Genomic DNA, 23,854 nt, shown 5'->3' on the forward strand with positions numbered 1-23,854 from the left:
CAGAGGGTCCTGTCCATTTCCTCGGGCCCAACAGGATCAAACTATTCCCAGATAACAGGGTAAGCCTGTTCCCTTGGCATCTCCCCAGACTCTGCCCCATGCTTGAAGTCCAACTTAGAGTGGATCCAAGTGATTTTATCCTGCAGATGCTCTGAAAACTCCTCAGCACAGCCCTGAAGATAGGCCACTGAACCTCACCTTCCCCGGGAGGGATCATGTGACCTTAAACAGGGTCGCTGGGCAGCATTCTGCAGATGCAATAAGAGTGGAGAAATACTGATGTTTCGCTGCTCCTACCGCCACAAGGTAGGCCTTAATAGCGGCTGTAGTTTGTGTTGGGTTTGGTCTTTGTCTTCCCCCAGTGGTGCTCTAGGCTTCTCTTAATCTCTTCAGAACCCTCAGCTCCTCTGTAAACCATGGGGACTGTTGGGTTTGATGGGACAAGAGAGGCCGCACAGGCGCGATCCTGTCCTAGGCCCCGGCCGCTTCCCTATTCCAGGCAGCAGCCAGGGCCTCTGCTGGACCATACAGCAGATCCTCGGGTATGATCCTCAGGACCATGCAGCAGATTGTCACCCAGAGTCCCCTTTTCAGGAGAGATGGTCGGTGATAGAAATTTGAAAAATAAATAAATAAATAAATAAAATGACCCCCCGCCCCAGCTCCCTCTGAAACCCTGCTGGGTCCATCAGTCACCAGGGGCAGACCAGTCGAATTGGTCCTGCCTCCCTGTGGAGGGGGGTGGCATAGGAGAATCTCAGGGCCACCAGGACATGATCTGATCATGACAATGGGGATAGCTGTAACTCTCCCCTCAGGTCACATTGCCACTGCTCTGACAAGAAAATCGAGTCCAGGGTGAGGCCGCTGTCTCAAGTTGGGTCCCGAATAATCTGAGGCAGGCTCATGGCTGCCATGGTGGCCATGAACTTCCGAGCCGCCTCCGAGGCATGCCCCAGGGACGGCAGGTTGAAGTTCCCCAGAACCATAAGCCTGGGGAACTCCACTGCCAACCCCAAGATGGCCTCCAACAGCTCAGGCAGGGAGGTTGCTACGCAGCAGGGAGGCTGGTACGGTAGCAACACTCCCAACTGTTCTTGGGAATCCAACTTGAAGAACAGGGTCTCACAGCCCGCCACTTGTGGAGCAGGGCTCCTGAAGGCCACAAGAGACTCTTGGATGACAACAGCCACCCCTCTTCCCCTGTCCTGGTGTCTCAGCTGGTGCCAAACCCGAAACATGACTGGGCACATGTCTGACAAAGCCACTTCTCCTTCCAGGCCCAGCCAGGTCTCAGTAATACATGCCAGGTCTGCCCCTGCCTCAGTGATCAGATCACATATGAGGGGAGCTTTGTTGTTAACTGACCTGGTGTTAAGGAGCAACAGCCAGAGACCAGGGCCCCCACGAGTCTGCTGTCCAGGGCCTGGGTTTGAGCACAGGGGGCTGGAACACACCACCAGTAACAAACACCGGGGGCGTCTTCCCCAAAGGTGGCCCACCCTCTGGCTCCCACCATAACTTCCCCGGCCTGTCACCAACTCAATCACATGACCTGTCCCGCTACCCCCAGAACTGACAGATCCAGTTCCCACCCCTGGGCCCATACATTCGCTTGTTAAGGCCCCCCCCCCATTCATTCATACAATCAGTCAACCACAGGGCGATGGTGGGTCCCCCAGCGTACCAGCTCTCACTCTTGGAACTGTCAGAACCCAACCATCGCCCCTCCATCCACTCTGCCCCCTGCTCAGCCCCTCTCTCCAGTCAGCAGAGGGCACCCCATCCATTACTCCACCACCCCTTGACTCTCACTCAAGGCGTAGGTGTTTCCACAGTCACACTAGAGGGCCCTTAATGACCGCACCCCCCACTCTTACTAAGCAGGCAGGGAGGGGATAACCTGGCAGGGTATAAAACCTCTTTGGCGCCACTACACGGCAGAGGGGCCTGGAGAACACTCGTCACCCTTCACCCCTAAGGCCTACTGTGCCAAGGCCCACCACAGTCCTACAGTCTCTCAGGGTCTTTGCTTTTCTGTGGCTCCTCGGCATGTTTTTCACCTGTGGCCCCCTTGAAATATCCTAGGGCCCCCAGGGGGCCATATGGCCCTGTTTGAGAACCACTGCTGTACACTATAGTGCTATAAGCAAACTTGTTGTATCTGTTGTTGATCATATTCAAAAGTATTGTATACTTTATTTCACATCTACTTATTTATATCCAGCTTCCCCTGAAGAAGCAATAAAAATTCTTCCATTTACAAATGTTTTAACAGTACCTATGATATCTGAGTTCCTTATAACTAAATATTATAAAACTGGTTGCTTGAATACTATGGTTCTCTCACCTATCACTTCCAGCTTGAGAGGAGCTTCAGAGCTTCCGCACTCATTCCTTAATTTCACTTTATAATTCCCAGTATCCTTCCGGTTGGTGCTGGATATAGAGAGTCGAGTAAAGTTGTCTGAAGAATCTGTGTTTATCCTGCCATCATCCAGAAGTTCATGGTCATCCTTTAACCAAGTTACTCTGATTGGCTTCCGACCTTCAAATGGAATCTTGACCATGGTACTTTTTCCTGCCTTTACCACGATAGGTTCCTTTTTCAGTTTCTCCAGAAGTGTGGAGTCAACATTTGGAGGATCTGAAAAACGACATCTTGAATAAGACACTGAATGTGAACAAAATTTAAGGCTTGCTACTTTTGACCATTTTTGAAGACATCACCTGGCAAAACTTGATATTCAGTGAGTGACTGCCAGAACTTTACTACCCATGGAATTTTTAAATTCTTTCACAATAAACCTTCGTGAAATCTGAAAGAAAGCTAGGAGCGGGTGACACCCCCCCCCCAATTTTAATTCTACCCAGTTTCTAATGATTCCAATCTTGTTTATCTCCATTTATTCTTCCTAGTTCACAAATTTTAAGTTCATGTGATGATAATCATTTTTCTTCCAAGATACACACTCTTATAAACACTACCATTATTCATATTTTTGCAAGCAATTTTATCTCATGTAATTGAGTTTTTCAGTAATACGCTTTTCAATAATATATGCATGTTTGTGCACCCTTTTGGTTAATATCTGTCTTCTTGTATACATTTTTTTTAGTTGTGAAATGCACCTGACATTTCTGAAAAATGTCAGTACTTGACAGAATTGCATTTTGCATATATGTCTGGGAAATGCAAATGGGGTAAATTCCTATAGGAATTCAATTTTTTTTCCCCAGACTTCTGACGAACTGAAGACAGAACTGAAGACAGTTCCGCTAAAAGTGGAGCTGACGCCCGTGGTAGAATGAAGAGCAGACTGGAGAAGGAGAGGATTTGGGATCGCCCACAAATGTTCCAGACAGTTGCCTCTCACAAGGAGACCGCAAGAGAGCAGTCTCCAGCAAGTTTAGTGCTCTGGGAGATGAGGAATAGTCTTCTTGCTCAAACCATGGTCAGCGCCTTTAAAAGGACACTGGGTTCGCATACTTCCTTTTCTAATCACTTTCAGAAATTGCTTGTTATCTGTTTTTCAGCTATTAGGATCCTCTAGATCAACACGTCCAAAAATACCAGGTGAGTTTCCTTCAATCCTTAAATATAAGTTTAAGTACTTTTAAATACAAGTTTAAGGACTTTAAATATATATATATATATATATATATATATATATATATATATACACACACACACACACACACACACACACACACACACACACATATATATTGGAATAAAAAGTAAAAGGTTGATTAGAACTTTGATTTTTGAAAGTTACAAATGGACTAAAGGTCCAGATGGATTGGAAATCAGATTTTGGAATTAATTGTAAGAATCCTTCCCGTGGGAAAATGCTTTTGTTTTGAATTCTTAAAAAAAAAAAAACATGTTAGGATGGGACTTCGAAGGTTGGACACTAGAGGGAAATATCAATTCAATTGATATTTATTTCAATCTCATATTAAAAAATCCTCTACAAGGGATCAATTACAACCTCTGGCAAGAACAATCTATGTGAGCCTGCTGTGCAGGGACAGCATCAGAGAAAACGAAGAGCATGTCAGAAAGCAAGAAAGATAAACAGTGATTTAGAAAGGATTGGAATGGGTCTCCCCAGAAGTGCCCCTGTTTTAAGTTCTACCAACATATTATGCCCCCTGGCACTGATCGCTTCTAAAGGAAAGGAGAAAAGGATTGCCCACTCATGTATTAAGAGCAGGATTAACCAATGGCACTTAGCCATTGCCATTTGGTCTATTAAATGCTAACTTGGCTAAGTTTACCTTCAACAAAAATAGATGCTTCTGTGCAGATGCCTTCAGCTTCAAATTTATATTTTCCAGCATGACTATCTTCTACCTTGTCTATTATCAGTTTGTGGACTAGGCCATTTTTCTCAGTGGAGAGTCCTCCTGAGCCTGTTACCTTGTGGGAAAGTTGAAAGAATGCAGGAAAATATTTTATCTCAAAAAGTATATGAAGCACTGCAAAAGCAACATTTCAGTGTAATTCAAAGCTAAATTTATGACAGACACAGAGAACCCTGAAGTCAGACATTTTTCCTGTACAGGTTTCAAACACAGAACAGGTTTCAAACAAGTCTTAACACTTGTACATGTGCCCATGGGAGGGACAGTTTTCACTGATCTTTTTTGTTTGTTTTTCAGAACAAAAAGCATTAATATTTTTGAATAGTTTCATTCATTCACTCAATCATGAATACCATTTTTGAAAAAAATAGTGTCACTGCACAATTGTAACTCTTCTTGCTTCAGATTACATTCCAATCAAATGCATTTTTGCTGTCGATAATTCAGCTCCCTAACTTCCACAATTAGCCAGCATCTCCTCAAGCGGTATGACAGTAATGCTTGGATGCATTGCTATTTGTTCGGCTGTCCACAGAGATTAGGTAGCAGGTATTTGAGACAGGAGTCTTTGGGTAGCAATGTCCATATTACGGAATTCCATCCAGAGAGAAGTCTCTTATTACTGTACTTTAAACTGGTAGTAAGGAGCTGTTCCACTGGCATTTTAAATACCTATGTTAGATATTGTTTTATTTATGGTTTCTGGTTTTGAGTTTGATGGATTTATTTGTTTGTTTATGCATATTCGCCAAGAAGTCTAGTAAAAGAATGATGTAATTGTGACCTTCAGACTGCACTACTGCAATGTGCTTTATATGGGGCTGCCTTTGAAGTCTATTTGGAAGCCTCAGCTGGTGCAGAATATGGCAGCATGGGCAGTTAATGGAACCAGTTAATCTGCACATGTGACACCACTGCTCTGCGAGTGGCATTGGCTTCCAGTGTGCTTCCAGGTGCAATTCATGGTGTTGGCTGTCACTTTTAAAGCCCTTCATGGCTTGGCACCAGGTTACTTATGAGACCTTCTCTCCCCAATTGTCTCTACCTGCCCTACCTGATCCAGCATGGGGGGCATGCCTCTGGTACTGTCAGCTAAGGGGTGTCAGCTGGCGGGGCCAGAAGGAGAGACTTTTCTGTCATGGCACCCATCCTTCGGAACATCATACCCCCGAGTTTAGATTAGCCTCGTCCTTGTTGGCCTTTCGTAAGGCCTTGAAAAATTGGCTTTGTGCTTGAGCCTGAGGCCCTGGGCATGGGATAAAGCCAGTCTCCTGGCTATGTGGATGATCAGCTGGATGATGCATGGCTGCTATGTGCTTTATTTTTATTTTTTTATATTGCGTATTTTATTCATTTTATTGTAAGCTGCCTAGAGTCATGTAAACATGAGGCAGCAATATAAATTGAATGAATAAACAAAGCATGAACTAATAAACAAACAATGAATTAGTTTTATTTTCCTTTGTTTCAAATTATGATGTATTATTGTGTTAGTACGCTTGTTCATTATTGCCTATCAATTTCATTCCAAAATAAAACTTCATTGGATACAATGATTGTAAAAAGAGGGGTCCTTCAGGTGAAATCTGTCACACGTTAACAATGTCATACCTTGACTCCATCTTTAAACCAAGTTCCCTTGAGCTGATCATTGTTCAGAGTGCAAGACAACTCAGTTGGTTTTCCTCTCTGAGCATGGACATCAAATAAACCTTGGTTCAAATGGCAAAGTGATTCTGAATAGTCAAGAGACAGAAACACCCATTTTAAAAAGATGGATTTTTTAAAAGAAATATTATACAACATGTGTTACAAATGCACATTAAAATGCACATTAAAAAAGAATACAAGAATTCATTCATAAATATGTAAATACCTCTCATGTCCTCTTCAAGCAGTCTTTCTCCTCTCCCTCTCCTTGCAAGATCAGCTGGTGTAGATCCACTGGCCTCTAAATCAGACAGCTGCCTTCTTCTGTCACCAGCATAAGATACAGCATCATAAAGGCCAGGAGGCTGGCCATAACCCAGGAACTCTTCACCAGTTATGTCTGACTTTTTCTCATGTAGTGATCCATTAGTACCTCTAACTCCTGTACCATCTCCACAAAGTGCACCATCTTTGTTATAGTGATAATTGAACTTTCCTTCATTATTACATCCTATCTCACCAGCAATTGTGCTAGGTAATGCACCATCCTTCCCATAAAGCCCACTTATTCCCCTTCTACCACCTAGCACTCCATTTTTGCCATAAAGCTCATCCAGTCCTCCAACAGCATCATTTTCAATGAGGTAACCATTTTTTCCATAAAGTCCACTTACATCACCAGCACCATCAGGTTTACCTAAGACCTCTCTATTTGATATATCATTCCTTTCACACAATCCAGCACCTTTTCCACCTGCCATGCAAAGAGATCCACCTATTCCTCCAATATTACCAGCTCCACCAGCACCAGCTCCACCAAGTATACTGTTTTTGCCATAGATTCTATCAATAATAATGTATCCAGTTGTGCCTCCTCTACATAAAATACTATGTCCACCTACTCCCCCAACACCACCAAGTTCATAAATGTCTACTACATTTGGCATGTTGTCTTTGCCATAGTTTCCATCTATATTGCCAATGCCATGAGGTTTATTAGTGCCTGTACCTAATGGTATGCTATCCTTGTCACCAAGCATACCAATGCTCTCAATACCATCCTTGTCATAGAGACTACATACTATTGAGCCATGACATCCGGTAGTGCATGTTCTACTTGGTATGCCATCCTTATTATAAGATTCATCCATGCCTCTAGCATCAAGTTCCCTCCTGCCTGTGACAGCTGGCATATCACCCTTGCCATTGAGTTTACTCCCAGCACAAACTCCATCCAGTGTACCACCCATTCCAAATCCACTTTCTTTCTCAACAGGAACAAGTCCAACAGTACTTGAATCACCTGGCATGCTGTTCTTGCCATAAAATTCAGCAGTGCTTCCAGCTCCAATGGATCCATTAGCACCAAATTCACTTAGCATGCCATCTTTATCACAGAGCCCAGATACTGCTCCAAGACTAACAAATCCATTTGACATTCTATCCTTACCATAAATTCCAGGTGTTTCTCGAATACCATTTGCTCTACTAGCTAATCTTTCATCACTACCAAGCTCATCATCAGTAGTACTGATTATCATGCTATCCTTGTCAAAGATTCCAGATCCACTAGCACCTACTGCACCCAACATATCATCTTTGACATAGAGCCCACCAACTTCCCTAGCACTACCACCACCTGCATAAAACCCACATGGCATAATATCCTGGCCAGACAGTCCAGCGGTAACTGCTTCATCTGGTATATCATCCTTTCCGTAGAATCTACCAGTATCCCTAGCATCACTAAAACCTTTGCCATGAACCATATCATGTCCACTTGAACTACCAACTCCACAACTGCATGCTTTACCTGGCATGCTGTCCTTGGTATGGAGTCCACCAGTGCCCTCTGTACCACCGGATCTACTAGCTATGCAATTTGGCATGCCATCCTTGTCACTGGGTCCAACGATGTTCACAGTATTACCATATTCATTAGCCCCAATTTCATCTAGCAGGGCACCCTTACCATACAGTGTACCTATTCCACCAGCATTACCAGCTATACTAGTGTCTGTTTCACCTAGCGTGCCATCCTTGCCACAGTGTCCACCAATGCCCTCTGCTCTCCCTAGCTCACCATCTTTAATATTCAGTCTTAGTTTCCCAATAATTTCAGGTCCATGAGAACTAATTCCACCTAGATAACCATCCTTCTCATAGAGTCCACCTATTCCCCTAGTACCATCAGGTCCTCCTAATGCATCATATTTTCTATATAGCCCATGTATGCCCCCACTACCTGGTCTATCAGTACTAACTCCGTTTAGTGCACTATCCTTGCCACAGACTGTAGCTATGCCCTCAGCACCACCTGGTCCACAAGGTTTTCCTAGTGCAGTGTTCTTATTATCCAGTCCATTTATACCCCTAGCATCATCAGATCCAGTAATACCATCTTCACCTTTTATACCGTTCTCCCCACTGAGTCTGCCTATCTCCCTATTGTCATCAAGTTCATAAGCACTTGTTTCCCCTGGCTCACTATCCTTTTCATAAACTCCATTTATTTCAACTTCCTTGCCATGGTGTTCATTGATACCCCTAATAGTTTCAGGTCCCCCTTTGCCATATAGATTGCTTATACTCCCAGCACTATCTTGTCCAACAGCGCCTATGCTTCCTAATACCTCATTCTTATTATAGAGTCTATCTATGTTGTTAGAGTCACCAAGGTTACAAGCACTTATTCCTCGTAGTACAACATCCACACTATAATATCCATCTATGCTCACAACATCATCAGGTCTAACAGCTCCTCTTAGTATATCCTTCTTGCCACTTATGCCCCAAGCACCAGCATCAACTATTATACCATCCTTGCTATTCAGCTCTCTTATTCTTTTAGCATCATTATGCCTATCACTGCCTGATCCAGCTGACATCCCTTTTGTCCCACAATAGAGAACTATTCCTCCAACACCGGGAAATCTACTAGCAACCACTTCAGATTCACCTAGCACTACATCTTTGACATAATTCCCACTCATTGTCCCACTATCACAATCTCCAGATGTGGTATCAGTATTGCCACAACCACTTTTTGTGTCATCAAGCTGAGGTCTAAACCTGTTAGCTCCAGCTTCCTCTAAATGATTATCTTTGTCACAAATTTTCCCTGCAACTCCTGTATCACCTTCTGTTACACTAGACTCAGCTATTACACAACCATCTCTATACAGTGTACCTCTCTCCCCAACTTCTGAGAGTATATTATCCTTGAAATAAAGCTTACCTGCACCACGTAACCCACCATCTTTAATACAGAGACTTCCAGTACTGTCAGACCTGGCTCCTGATTGATCAGACTTACTCAGTATACCCTTCTTGTCATAAAGTCCTTCTACCTTTCCTGCTATGCCAAATCCATTTCCGGGACCACACATGATATATTGATTGCTATTGACTGCTGCACTGCCTAATGTGGAACCTTGGCCCAAAACTGATTCTCTGTTAAATCTGTCCCCAGGATCTTCTCCATTAAGTGTGGAAACTTGTCCTTCTGAAGTTTGCCATCCATTTGTACCTTCAGATTCAATGTTGAAAGCTAGCATAGCATCTTTCCCATATTGGGGGGCCTTGCCAGTCAAACTACCTATTACTCTGATATTTCTGTCTAGCACTGCATTCTGATCAAATCCTATCTTCCCATCTTTTCCTAAAGATCCATCTTTTTCCAGGCAGCTATAAAGCTCTGCACTGCTATCTTGGCCATTCGCATACTGGGCATCTTTGCCCATGCTGAAGTCTGCAAGGAGATCTTGATCTTTCTGCCTTTCTCCTTGGTGAAGTTTCTTAGCATGCTCTTCATCTAATGGTTTGCTCCATTGTCCATCTTTATCACTACTGTCCTCTTCCGATTGCTTTCTCTTTCCTTTAGAAGCTGTATTACAAATATACTGATGGTTAAATTGAAATGGCAAAGCCATTTATTTCTTGTAATTTAGTGCAAAATAATTCAATTTAATGAATGAAACACAGTTTAAATAAACATCACTCCTCCTAGTTTCGCATTATGATACTGTGAGGGCCTTTTAATGCCATATCATGATCATTAGCATACAAGAATTAGTTCTTTAAACAGTGAATGAAATTATAGAGCATTTCTCATTTATAAGCATATTACACTATTTAAAAAATAGCAAAATAACTTATTATAAATACAGATGTTCAAATTGCAAGATGCTATAGCTTCTGTATTACTTCTCTAAGAATTAAGAGAAGTAATGGTTTTTATGAATTAATAAAGGATTAATTTATCAATGACCACAGCTGTCAGATTTACAATAGTTTCCATATTCAGATAGTTTAGAAATATACAGTGATTCCAGTACTGCTGGAAGCATTGCACTGCACCAGGCAAATTATGATTATTTTAATGTTTTTACAAGCATATGAAATCCTTCAAAGAAAGGATTTCAAAGAAAACAATTTATTTAAGACCAGTACATTAATAATGTTCACAAAGCATGCTGGACAGCAATTCCTAAGCAAATGTTACAGTGTAAAGTATCTAGAATAAGTCATAATGACTAAGAAACCTTAAAGTTCCTTCCAGTATCTTTCTCATTTAAATCTCTTTTTAACCCATAATTAGACATTTCTCAATGAGATCTCGAATATAGTACTGTTAGATGTTAGAAGGGAAAGGGCTAAATCTGCAGGATTACATTGTGAGAAATCAAGATTAGATCATCACTCACATTCGACCTCAAGCCAAGTACTTGAAGAACAGCTTCCAGTGTCAATGGTGTAAGTCCCTTTGTCAGAGGGCTGGGGGTTTTGGCTGCCTAGATGGTGAATAAGGCCATCATTCAAAACTGAGATATCATAATTGTCATTTGACTCTAAATGATAGTTTTTTGAAACCACACAGCATTGATACAGACTTCATAGAAGGTGCATTGAGAACAGCATTTACTTTCTTGTGGAATTTCATTCTCACTAGGTGGAGAGCAAAGTTTACAGGAATGTCTGAAATATTGAATTAATGGGAAATAGACACATAACAGATTCAAAATGTGGGGCAAAAGAAGCATGTAGGTGGAAGAAACATGGCAAATACCAATTTCATTTAGCAATGGATGAAGGTTACTTATCTACCTTTCAAACTTTGCTGACAATAGTCAGAATTATAATGTAGGTTTTCACACAACCTATAATGTAGGTTTTCATGTAGTGGTGAAATGACTTCCTGATAATGTTGCTAACAAAAAATCAGCACACGTTCATTATTTCAAATGGCATTTTGATAACTCGTTTCACACACAATCAGGATTTAAAACAATGAGAAATGTTTTAAATTACATTATTTTGTCTCATTTTTATATTTAAAATTGGAAGCATATTATTATATCCTACAAATATTATATTAAGAAGGTGACTTATTCAAATTTTAACTGCATAATATATTAATGTGTATAAAAAGGCTTTAAGCTCACACTTTGAGAAAAATATCCACAACTGTGCAATAAGAAACTGCCTGAAACCAATCTTTTCTGTCCTAAATTAAGCTCCCAATTTATACAACAGCTTTCTGTTAATGTTGGGCTCATTTATGGGATGGAAGGTTATTTCACTTATTCTGAGGAATTTAAATGTTGATTTTGTACATAGTGAATTACACTTCTGGTCATATATACTTACTGTATGCGCTGAAAAGGCATGTTTATTGCACGTACATATAATTTGTTCATGTGACATTTTTCATAATTTATAACCTAAAGAACTAATATACAAGGATACCCTAAAACCTTGGCTTGAATCTTTTAATTGTTCACTTTAATACCAGTCAGGCTACAGTATTATGCATCCTACAATCCTGGCATTAAACGCAGTGGGATATATTTCCAGGTTACATGCATAAGATTGCATAAGTTTGATTACAGATGAGTCTAGAGTTGTGCAAGATTGCTTTTCCATTTGTTTTTATATTAAATCATTCATAGAGTCATTCATTTGTTAAAATCACATTCATTTTCATTATTATTCTGTTCATCATCCTGTTTTTTGCTTTCAGAGGGAAACAGAGCTGAAATGTTTACTACCTGGACTTCTATATTTTCTATCCAGCTGACCAAGATGTGAAACATGACAAATTTCAAGGAAAAAAATGAGGAAAGTCTATGTTTTAAGGTCATTAAAAAAAAGTGCATAGAAATATTCAGAGTTGTCAGATTAGTGTATATCTAAACTACACACAATGAAGTTGGGAAAATGCAGATTTTGTTCACAACTGTGCTCAGCAAACTGTACTTTGGCTTAATGTAATATGTGAAACAAGAAGTAGTAGCAATCTCACAATTTGGCATTAACTTTTTGTACATTTATGATAGCAAACATAAAAGAGGGGAGGAAAAAGAATGTTTGGTAACTCAGAGAAATATGAATATTATTTTTAATATTAAAATACCATTGCTTTTTGATGTGCTTTGAAGTTTTGCTGGTCTCTTTGATATACTGAAGGGCAGATGTTACATGACATTTGCCAATAGCTGTTCCAGAAGTGGGGGCACCCAGAGAGTGTTTTTGAAATACCAAAGAGCAGTGCATGTAAGATTTTAAGAATCTCTCAATCTAAATAATGCTTTCCTGGGGAAGGTGACCACTGGGGAAGGCAATGGCAAACCACCCCACTGTAGTCTGCCAAGAAAACGTCGCGAAAGCAGCGTCCCCCCAAAGGGTCAGACGTGACTCGGTGCTTGCACAGGGGACCTTTCACCTTTTCACACATCCTGTATTTTTAGTGAGCTCTCTGGAATCCAACTTTGGCTGATACAAAAAGCTAAGTAGGATCCCACCTGCTTAGGACTTGAATGGTTTACTGCCAGAAACCCCCAGGGCTCTAGGCTAAACTGGGAAGTTTTTCAAAAAGTTATAGAAAGCAGCAATGGCAAATGCAAATCACTTTCATATTGTTGTCAAAAACCTTACACAGATTTGTTTGTGAAATCATCAGGAGCTAAGCCTGACTCAGAAGACTATTTGTTTGTTTTATATATTTATTAAAAGCTGATTTAAAAACAAAACCAAAACAGAACAAAAAAGCCTGTCCTCGTGCCATTCTCTGGCAGTTTCAGAGCACCCGGTTGTCCTGCCCTTCCTGGACTCCCCATGTCATTATTAAATTACCAATTGCTTTTTCCTTCTTTTTTCTCATCTATCATTGTAATTTCAATCTGAGAAAATGAATGCTAAGCATGAGCAACAAATGAATATATGAAGTTTTGAATTTATCTACATCTTTAGCATTTATTTCTTCACTAGTAACAAATGAAATGAATTGATCCTAATTTGTCTCATATTTCATTTGTTATGAAACAAATGCACACCCATGTGTAGCCTTTGGTCAGGAAGTCTTACTTTCTGCTTCCAGTTCAGTGGAGAAGATAACTACATCTTCTACTTTGATCTGATAAATGCCAACATCTTCTGGCTGCAGATCATTGATGGTAAAATGATAGTTTTTGCCCTCTTGCTGCAGGCAGTGCTTTAAGTTGTCATCATTAAATCCAAAATCGATCTTCTGACCATCCTAGAAGTAAGATGAGAGAAGAAATGTACAGGCAAAACTACATCCTTGTAAAATAACTAATCTGATTTATGGTAATTACTTTACAAAAAACATGTAAAATAACCAGTCTGAATTATAATTACTTTAAAAAAACATAGGTAAAGGTAAAGGTTTCCCTTGACGTAAAGTCCAGTCGTGTCCGACTCTAGGGGGCGGTGCTCATCTCCGTTTCTAAGCCTTAGAGCCGGCGTTGTCCGTAGACACTTCCGGGTCATGTGGCCAGCATGACGACACGGAACGCCGTTACCTTCCCGCCGAAGCGGTACCTATTGATCTACTCACATTTGCATGTTTTCGAACTGCTTGGTGTGCAGGAGCTGGGACTAGCAACGGGAGCTCACCCCGCTGCGCGGTTTCGAACCGCCGACCTTCCGATCAGCAGCTCAGCGGTTTAACCCGCAGCGCCACCGCATCCCTTAAAAAAACATAGTGTGCCCTAATTTGTTATTAGCCATATCTGAATTGTCAAATCTGCCAGTAGAAGCTTTCCTCCCAAAATAGGAACTTGTGAACTTATGAAATTGGATAGTAGTCAATTTACATTACTAAGAAGAACAGAAGACTGCTATTGAAAAGAAATGAATGCATGGGAGTACAAATCACCCAAGAATTAGATTGCTATTGAGCCCTTGAAGACTGACCATTATCCAACCATTTGGCAGTGTTGCTGGCCTGCTGAATTTTAACCCTTTTTGTAACATCTAAATTGGATTTTTCTTTCCTTCTTTCTATTCTTCCTTCTTTCTTCTGCTCATTTATTTCGTTCCCTCTCACCTCCATCCAATTTTTTGACCTGTTCTCTCTTCCAATATTTTTGTTTCATTTACTACCATAAAGGAAGCCTATATATAAAACCATATTATCAATGTTGTTCCTGAGATAAAATTGCTACTGTCAAGTGAAGTGGCTCCATGTTAATCGGTTTGTTTCTTTAGCTGTTTAGCTCCAGTTCAGCCAAGCCATTCTCTCATAAAGTTAGTGTGTTGAGTTAGCCAAACCACTATCCTTCCTTCCTTACTTTGTAGAGGCAAATTCTGCTCTCTGGGTTTTTCAGTTCCATCTCTAGGTCAAAAGAAGCATTTCTTTGCTCTTTATTGACTTTCACATGCTTCAGATTTGCAAGACTGTACACATACTGTAAGAACCAGAGAGAGGCATATCATTTACAGATATTACATAATTTTTATATACAGTATTCTCACTGCCAAAACGGAACTAAATCATTATTGTCAAAGCAACAAAACTTTTGCGCTAAACTTAATTTGAAGCTTTTAAGACAGGTTTCAATACAATTCTTTCTCAGTAGAATACACTATGGGAAATCCAGTCTTGGGACAGGATCCTTTTTAATGATTAGTGGTGCTTTTGTCCTTAAAATGCAGTGAAAGTTTGCATTCTGTTGATAGATTAATTAACAATGACATGTGGATTATAACTTATTGAATATTTATCTGATCAGGTCACAGGGTATGAAACAAGAGAAGGATGAGTTAACATTGGCTATAGTATCAAAAACATTGGTCTTACTTCAGCCTGCTTATCCTCTCTCTCTTTCTTCATCTCCTGAAGTTTTCTCAGCATCCCACGGAAATCAACAACACCATACTTTAAGCAAATCTTCTCATAATCTTTCTTCTCTGCATTTATTAACAATTGTCCGATCTGTTCCATATCCAGTTTTTTCTTTGGAGCAGCTGAAGGTGCTCTACAGGTCAGTCCCCAAAAGACAAACCCAGAGTGTACATGAATTGCAAGAGACCTACAACTCCTCATGTAATTGTGGAAGAAGCATGTGGGGGGTAAGTTTGAAGGGATGCTTTTCATTATAACCTCTCTTTGCAAATACATGCAAATCCACTAGGAAATTTCATATATTTTGCAAAAATGTTATGTCACTGTCTACTGTTTGGCAAGCTGTTTACTAGCAATGTTTACAATGGCAGTCATATGGCAGACATATTAATTATGATTTATTGTCAGAAGCAAAACTAACTCTACTGAAAACCTAACTTGGGGAGGTGATGAGCTTTCTACTAGTTGGAATTGTCAAACAGCAATTAAATCTTTACCAAAAAATTATTTATTTATTTATTTAATTTATTGTTCAAATTTCTATCACCACCCATCTCCCCCAAATAGGGGGACTCCGGGCAGTTTACAGTAAAATTTACAAAATCATCAAACACACAAGTTACAATCCAAAAACTCTGACATAAAAACTTAACATTTATCCATACACAGTTTAGATATTATTTAACTAGATAGTAAAATTGTGTGATCATGGAATCTTTTGTGGGAGAGAATCAATGGAAGCAAAGAAAATCAATATCTAAGAGGAAAAGTTCCTAAATTGCAAATAAACTCTATTGTTGATTGATTGATTGATTGATTGATTATGTGCCATCAAGTAGAACATATATTGTTGAAGAACCCTTTGTTAAAGACAGCTCCCCATTACTAGCAGAAGCAAAACAGCAAGAAACAACAATTTAGTTTACTGGAATTGGAACTTCTGCCTGCCATTGTTGTTCTATCATTGCCAGCACATAACAAAAAAAGAAATACACCTATTTAATGTAAGCCATTGTTGGAAAGCTCACCGTTTCTTTAATGTTTTTCTGAAGTCCTGAATCTCTTTCTTTAGATCTATAAAAGATTTTAAACACTGGCATGAAAATTGAGCTTACATAACAAGAGATGTGCATGCTTCAAAAATGATTTGGAAGAAATGCTTTGGATCTGCATGTGAGCCTAAAATTGTGTTTTTCAAATTTGGCAACTTTACAAATGTATGGCCTTCAACTCCCAGAATTCCCCAGCCAGCATCTTCAACTTTTGAGAGTTGAAGTCCACACATCTTAAAGTTGCCAAGTTTGAAAAACACTAGCCTAAAATGATAGCAGTTTCTTAGAGAGCTGCATTAAAAAGTCAGCTCCTTAAAGCAGCAGCATATTTTTTTCAGGCTTTAGTGGAAATCTGCAAAAAGTCAGATTCCTTTAGTGAACAGGAGAGATGTGCTCTGTTTGCATGAAGTAAAAAAAAGCCACTTGTTCCAAATCATATTTAAAGGGTGCACAGCTGCTCATAATTTAAAACTTACTAAAACTTTAAATTGGTTCAAAATTGCCAAGTAGTTGCTAAAGACCTGGGTTTGGCCTTTTAGATCACCATTATTATGGCTTTTTTGTCAACATTTTATGACAACCCACCTGCCTGTTGTGCAACAGGAAGCAGTTTCGTTTTCTTCTTGAAGCCTGGTGATCAGTTTTGATAAGAGATGAAAGAAAAGGAAGAAGAGATAGTGAGATGAAAAGAGAATCCTTAATTAACACCACCACTGTAGGAATACTTGCAACATAATCATGCCATGCAAGATTCATAGTGATTATAGTTAGTGCTTACACAGTCTTCAGTGAAACAAATTTATGTCACGTATATCAAAACACCTGGAAATTGTCTTTAGACAACTTATATGGATGTTAAATAGTGATTTTAGTTAACGAATAGGCAACACATGAGGCTAGGCAATGTGAAAAAGGAGCAGGCTTTGGTCATGTGGTCATGAACCACTTCTTTGCTTTTTTGACACAAATACACGCACAAACTGTGGATGCCCCTGATTTCAGCCCAAGTAAAGCATTTCACAGATCTATTGCTCAGACAGATTGCAGCATGCTAACATGATTTAATTACCCTCTATAATTTTGAGACCAACAGTACAGGCCGCTTCCCCATACTCATTCACAGCAATGCAACGGTACAAATCCGCATCATCTGAAGTTATTTTGTTTATCTTCAAAAAGAGAATAAAATTGGGATCAGGACCATGAATAAAATGACAGTTTCTTAGACTGGTATAATATATCTCTCACTCTTCTTTTTCCTGAGTAAAAAGGTTGAGCTGCTGAATTTGGGGAATCTCTCTCTCTCTCTCTCTTCGATCATTAAAAATTAAACACACGGCTTACAACCATTAATGTAACGCATAAAGCTGTGTCCATCCCCTTTATCTCTATCTTTAAAACAATGCACAGTACAAAACTCAAAATAAGAAATCTTATTTAATATATCTAATGGAGATTAAGCCTGGTCTCCATGCAATGCTGACTTCTGGCAGCAGCTAATATGCCACAAAGAGGTAATATAGACTGAGGAAACCCTAGACTGAAGCCTGATGTTAAGAGCATGTTGAATAAGTAGTCCCAGTCTGAGATCCTGCCTCTGAATCTACAGACACTTCAGCTCTTGAGACCAACTGTTCTTGAGCAATCAAGAGAGACAATATAGTGCTGAACTCTGGACCAGAAAATACTCCTTAATAAGGAGTAGAATCTAAGAAAAATCAGATCCAAGAAGGAATATAAGAAAGATCTATTTTAACTAGACCAAACCTCTCTTCTCTCATTCTTTGGAGCTGGGGTCAGTGGTAGTCCTTAGTGCTAGAGTAGAAAGGATGGGAAGGCTGATATGTGCTGCCATAACTTCATGATGGGTTGGTGCAGATCAGCACAGTTTCCTAGACTGGCTTTGAATAGAAAGTAAAGGTAGTTGCCACAATATATCATTTTTTGCTTGCTACTTTTCTTGACCTAAAGGATAGATGGAATCATTCTCACAGTGGTGAGAAAAATGTTTCTGGTATTTTTCCCTCATTTCTTTGTGAGACAGTCTACCACTCCCTAGAATGGCCTAGAATGGAAAGTGGTATATCATAATATAATTATCAGCTGATTACAATGTTTCAAATTCTTTTTAAAATTATATATAATATAATCTTATATCAGATTTTATTAATATCCTTACTGTACAAGTTCAATCAGCTGGTTATTATTTCTAGTTATAATTTTATATAGCCTTTCCTTCTTATGGTGTTCTCAGTAAAGATGCACTTAATCTGGCAATTTAGTAGTGCATTATGTGCCTTCTAATTCTATCATATTTTTGAGTTTCATTGGTATTTCATCCATTATTTTATTGCTTAGATATTTTAATTAATCACCTGGCTAAACCAACGAGTTCCAACAGGCTTTAGTATTAGATAGTTAATCTCACTTTTCATTATTAATCCAGAAGAGATATTGCTCTTGTAAACAAGAGCACTGCAAGCAAAGTGATTTTGCAACATTTAGTTCAGGAATTACATTAACTGTAATACCTCATCTACAACATTAAATGAGTATTTATGGACCAGAGTTGTCAGTCTGTAATGTATTACTTTACTGAAAACTAAATAGTGAAAATATATCAGCGTGTAGCTCTCTATAGTTGCTAAACCTTACCTGCAAGATAAATTCATTTGTTCCAGAACTAAAAGAAATTTGGTATTTCTGAGAAGTATCCATTTCCCTATTATTGCGCTTCCATAACACTTTTGGTTTTGGTTCACCTTTGACCACAGCTCTGAAAATGGCATTTTTACCTGACAAAAAAGAAACAAGAAAAATATAAACTGCTTTTCAGTGGGAAGTAGAAATCTAAAATAATTTTTTTTTCCCTATGGAACTTTGGCCTTGGGTTCTAAAATCCCATTGTGCATATTAAAAAGAAATCAAATTTTCAAAGAGCAGGTTGGGGAAAAGCATAGCGTAGGGCATACCAAAAGGCCAGCAGTGAACCTTGTTTCATTTCTAGCATTTAAGATCCCCCTGCTCTAAATCAGGTATCAGGGACAAACAAAAGCATTTAGCATTTATCAGGAGTTTTTACACTGATCTATAATAACTTGGTTAAAAGAATTGCTATTCAATTAGAAACTAAGGAAGAAGATAACAAGTCCTTAACAAATCTCACCTTCCTGTAATGTTACAGTAATTGGTTTCTGCTCAAAGTCAGGTGTGCTGTATCCTTTAGGAATATCTTCTACAAACTGTGTAATGACCACTCCAGGGATGGCAGATTTCTTCAAAGATTTAACTGGAAGGTAATAAAGGTTGACCAGGAAAAGTAAATCTACTAATCAAAAAATGATTGACAGCTCAAATTTCCAGATATTTATTTCTGCAAGATTGCTAAACTGTTCTCTGTTAAGGGAATAACATGCACGAAAATATATACTGAATTTACAAATGTGCTAACTCATTATGTATTGTTACAGTAGTTGATGTTCTAGAATCCTTGAAGCCCAAGTTGTGAATGAAAATATGAAACTCCTAAGTCTTCAGCCTCTTGACATTTCCCACTCCTATTCTTTCCATTCCTACCATTACCACCCAACATCTTCCACCTCTAAGTCCAGTACAAAGCTTTCTTTGAGCTTTATCAGGTGTTAACCTCTGCATAGATATCACCCCCAATTATCAAAACTCTGGAACTGTGACATTATATTGGGAATATTTATAAAATTCCATTCTACTCCTGCACTACCAAAAGTCTATAGAAAGTGAGGCTTGTAGAAATAAACTGAACCTAATTTTCAGTCATTTTTTTTTTTTTTTAAATTTCTTCCTAGCATTTTCCTGCAAGTGCAGGGCCAGCTTTTTTGGATCAACCAAATGTTGATCCATTGGTTGTGACAGGAACTGACTGATTGGCTTGTCACCCAAGCCTGACATCGTGAACTGAGAGAGAGTGACTGGCCCAAAGTCACCCAGCCAGCTTTCATGCCTAAGGCAGGACTGGAACTCACAGTCTCCTGATTTCTAGCCTATGATTGATGAAATATATTTAATTTCAGAAGTCCAAGGGACTTATACTCCAACAGTTTCTAGAAATGTTTTGTTAAGTAGATCACATATTTTGAAGCATGTGAGTTCCAACCATTTACTTCAAATTTAACCAAACTGGATGAAAACACAAACTGGAGTTTGAAGAACTATATGTATATCCAAGTCACTGAAGTAATGTTGAGTGAAAACATTAATCTTTTCCTGAAATAACTAATTGTCGAAGCTTCCAGTGAAGGCCTCACCTCCTCTCCAACCTGCCATTGTTTTCTGTCAACAATTGGAATTCAGCAGTTTGGTGAAATCCACCTGCAAATCAAAGGTAATGCCTCATTACGGTTAGTGGAAATATCTAACCAACAACATTTAGGAGAAACTGTTTTAAAAGATATCCTGGGGATTATATATGTACAAATAACCATACTAAATAAACCGAAAACGATTATAGCATCCTATCCACAATTGGACATTTTCAGAGCTATAAACTCTTAGAATTCTTAGCAGTGCTGTGCTGGCTGGGAATTTTAGTTATCTGGGTCCACATATCTGGAAATTGCTCAGGCTGGGGAAGACGGGCTTACAGAATTCAAAAACTCTAAAGCTGCAGTCCTAAATATACTAACTACAATTAAATTCCACTGATACCAACCTTGTCACTTGATTTTGATAGCAATTGCTTTGGGATGTTCAATTTTTTTTTCATACATTGTTTTAAATCCAGTCTGACCTAACTATTCATATTCTTCAGGGTTTTTTTTTTTTATGTTATTGCCATTACCATTTCCTGTGCACTGAGATGGGAAGTTGGATTTGCAGAAATGCTAATGTAGCTTATAAATAGAGAAACTGTTTTCATGCTGCCTCGTGGATTTCATATTTAGCATAGTTTAATAAGCCAGAAACTTCTGAATGTTTTTCTTTCATGCCTGCTCTTTGTTATTTTGGACAGATTTGTATTGTAAGGAGAAAAGAATTGGGAATAGCTAGCAAATAAAGTCACTAGGTGGTGCTAGAGACAATTCAAAATCAGTAGCCCTGTTATCTCTGTAGGAACATCCGCATCTTAGAAACTAACAAATTTATTAAAGCACAAAGTTCTGTGGAGTATAGATAATGAAAACTATGGAGTGTTTCCTAAGCTGGTTGATGAATACAAATTTACAGGTGAACAAGGAAGCAGTGAAGTCAGTTGGAAAGAAACTGTGAAACTTATGCAAACCTTAAATATAAATCAGATAATGCTAGGTGATGTTTGTAGAGCAATATTGATGATAATAAAGACATTCTGGTATTATTAAGCTAATTCTCACATATAAATGGGTTAAAACAGTTCAAGACACAGGCTCGAAATGAAACTTCCTGATAAATGACATAATTTGATTTGTTCTTTCAAGATCATCAATAGCAACCAAAGAACACAAGGAGGTCCCTCCAGGGTCACATCAAAAGCTACCAACACAAAAGGCTACTCTTTCAATGCTGTTCAACCAACTGCAGATAAGAAGCCCACAAGCAGAATATGAAGGCAATGTCTCTATTGGCTGTCAACCACTGGCAGTGAGAGAGATTCAGCACAGGTTTTCTTTAAAGGCATTAAAAGATTGGTAATATTATTTTTGATATATTTCTTAATTGGTTCAACAAAGAATTGGATTTCTCATAGCTGTTGCATATGGGGACCAATATTTTTACTGAGGTATCTAACTTGATCCAAGCTCCTTTTTTTTGTTAGCCAGAGGCAAATAAACCATTCTTTCTGGGTTCATCACTTTCCACCAATTATAATTGTAAGCTTAATGCCCATTAATGGAGTTTGGAAATACATACAGCAGGGAACAGTTTGTTGGTTTTTGTTTTTACCTTTTTGAATAAGCTGTATCATCCACAAACTCAACCACCTCACTGTCACCACTAAATAATTTATGAACAAAAAAGATACAGACCTTTTGGAAAAGGACAGTTTTTACATCCCTCTGCTGGGAGACCTGCCTGTTAAATCGTCTCTGCTTCTTTTCTTTAACCAGTTATTAAAGCAGCCTGTTTTATGTTTCTTATTGCTGTTCAAGATCCTTTGGTGACTGTCAGAAGCTTTCAAAGGCAGTATGTACCAGATCAACCCATCCACATGACTGAAATTCTTAAAGGAATGTCATATCATGTCTTGGTTCTTTAACTATTCTCAGTGAGTATCATGAATATCACCTGCTGCACAACATGAAGCCTCAGGGCTATTACCATCTGTCCAATACAAATGGACATATACACAAACAGCCTGGGTCTGGTAAGCTAGCGTCTTAGCCATTCCAAAAAAATAATCGGACAAAAGAGTACATGGAGTGCAATTGTAAACCAATTTTACTTTTTGGCCTAGATCCAGTTTTTTTTTTCTCTGAGCCCAGTCTATTTGTGGTGTGATCCTACCTGCTTAAAGCAGTTGTGAATTTCAGCCTATTTCTTTCATATGACCAAGCACATTTTGCCAGAGTTAATAAAAATGGATCAGAGAAAACAACTGCCACACAGTAGCCCTGTTATCCTCAGTCATTTCAGGATTAACTTTGCTATGCTCCTGGGGAGGAGGTTAGATTCTCTACATTCACTACTTTTTCCTAACTCTGAAAGTTTGAGAATCATATATTGAGTCATTTGATGTGATCAAAGTATCAAGGAATCTTTCTAGGTTGAACAAGCAGTGCTGAGCTAAAATAGTACGTGATTAGTGATCTAAGCTAATACTATGTGTCATTTCATAGCGCCTTCCAGACTTTGATCAGCCAGCTTTTACCCCAACTGGTCATGATTTATGCTCAACAGCATACTCTTGTAAATGACAGCCAATTAATATTTTAGCATAAATTTGCAGGATCTGTAATAGATGCCATAACTGGATGCTTAACAGGTTTTACAAAGTCTTCCTGCAAAATCTACACACATATTTTTACTGTGGTAATTAGCATCCAATAAACACCATGGCAGCTGAATGGATTCTAATGTGCAGAATTTAGAAACGTCTATGGGCAGGTGTTCTGCCAAGTGTCCAAGCAGCGATCAGGTGCTCAGACAATTGGTTCTTTTAGATCCAGAGATAATAAGCACGCCAGTGGATAAAGAAACTTTAAGCTTTATTATAAACTCAAGCAAACAAAGTTAAATAGAAACACAGTTTAAACCAGAAACACAGTTTAGGCAGATTATACAAAAGCATAAAAAACATAGCATAAAGAAAGAAATCGTAACATACCTAAGCAAGGTGACACCCTATCTCCCATATGCTGCCAGGAGCCCTTTAATAAGGACAGCAGAGATACCCCAGGGTGGCTTGATATACACAGCACCCAGTGCTCAGGTCTGTGCACAGGATCCCCCAACCCCAGAAGCAAGCCCAGGAGTTTTATCGAAGTCTGGCCCTCCAACCTCGTGACCATGTTTCCATGGTTGCAGGCTATGAGACCTGACCTTGACTGGCCGTTTCTCAGGCCAAAAACACCTGTCTACAAGAGCCTGGGAAGTTTACAGATAAGCTGGTCTTTATAAAAACAATGGGGTGGGGTGGGGGTTCTCTCACATCTCTCCCTTCCTACTTCACACTCTCTGG

General features: G+C 39.2%; 1 protein-coding gene across 1 annotated transcript in view; it reads right to left on the reverse strand.

Moving 5' to 3' along the window:
• IGFN1 (immunoglobulin like and fibronectin type III domain containing 1) overlaps positions 1–23,854 on the reverse strand; it is a 44,590-nt gene that overhangs the window by 15,402 nt on the left and 5,334 nt on the right. The window contains exons 2-14 of the mRNA XM_063299819.1: positions 19,388–19,510; positions 18,877–19,016; positions 17,291–17,390; positions 16,807–16,851; positions 16,198–16,243; positions 15,125–15,302; positions 14,616–14,732; positions 13,387–13,558; positions 10,728–10,814; positions 6,248–9,907; positions 5,983–6,107; positions 4,285–4,426; positions 2,351–2,647 (exon numbers count right to left, since the gene is read on the reverse strand). Of these exons, the coding sequence (XP_063155889.1) occupies positions 2,351–2,647; positions 4,285–4,426; positions 5,983–6,107; positions 6,248–9,907; positions 10,728–10,814; positions 13,387–13,558; positions 14,616–14,732; positions 15,125–15,302; positions 16,198–16,243; positions 16,807–16,851; positions 17,291–17,390; positions 18,877–19,016; positions 19,388–19,510 (5,232 nt within the window). The remainder of the gene's footprint in view (positions 1–2,350; positions 2,648–4,284; positions 4,427–5,982; positions 6,108–6,247; positions 9,908–10,727; positions 10,815–13,386; positions 13,559–14,615; positions 14,733–15,124; positions 15,303–16,197; positions 16,244–16,806; positions 16,852–17,290; positions 17,391–18,876; positions 19,017–19,387; positions 19,511–23,854) is intronic.

The sequence above is a fragment of the Candoia aspera genome, chromosome 3 (assembly GCF_035149785.1).
Source record: "Candoia aspera isolate rCanAsp1 chromosome 3, rCanAsp1.hap2, whole genome shotgun sequence".
NCBI classification, from domain to species: domain Eukaryota; kingdom Metazoa; phylum Chordata; class Lepidosauria; order Squamata; family Boidae; genus Candoia; species Candoia aspera.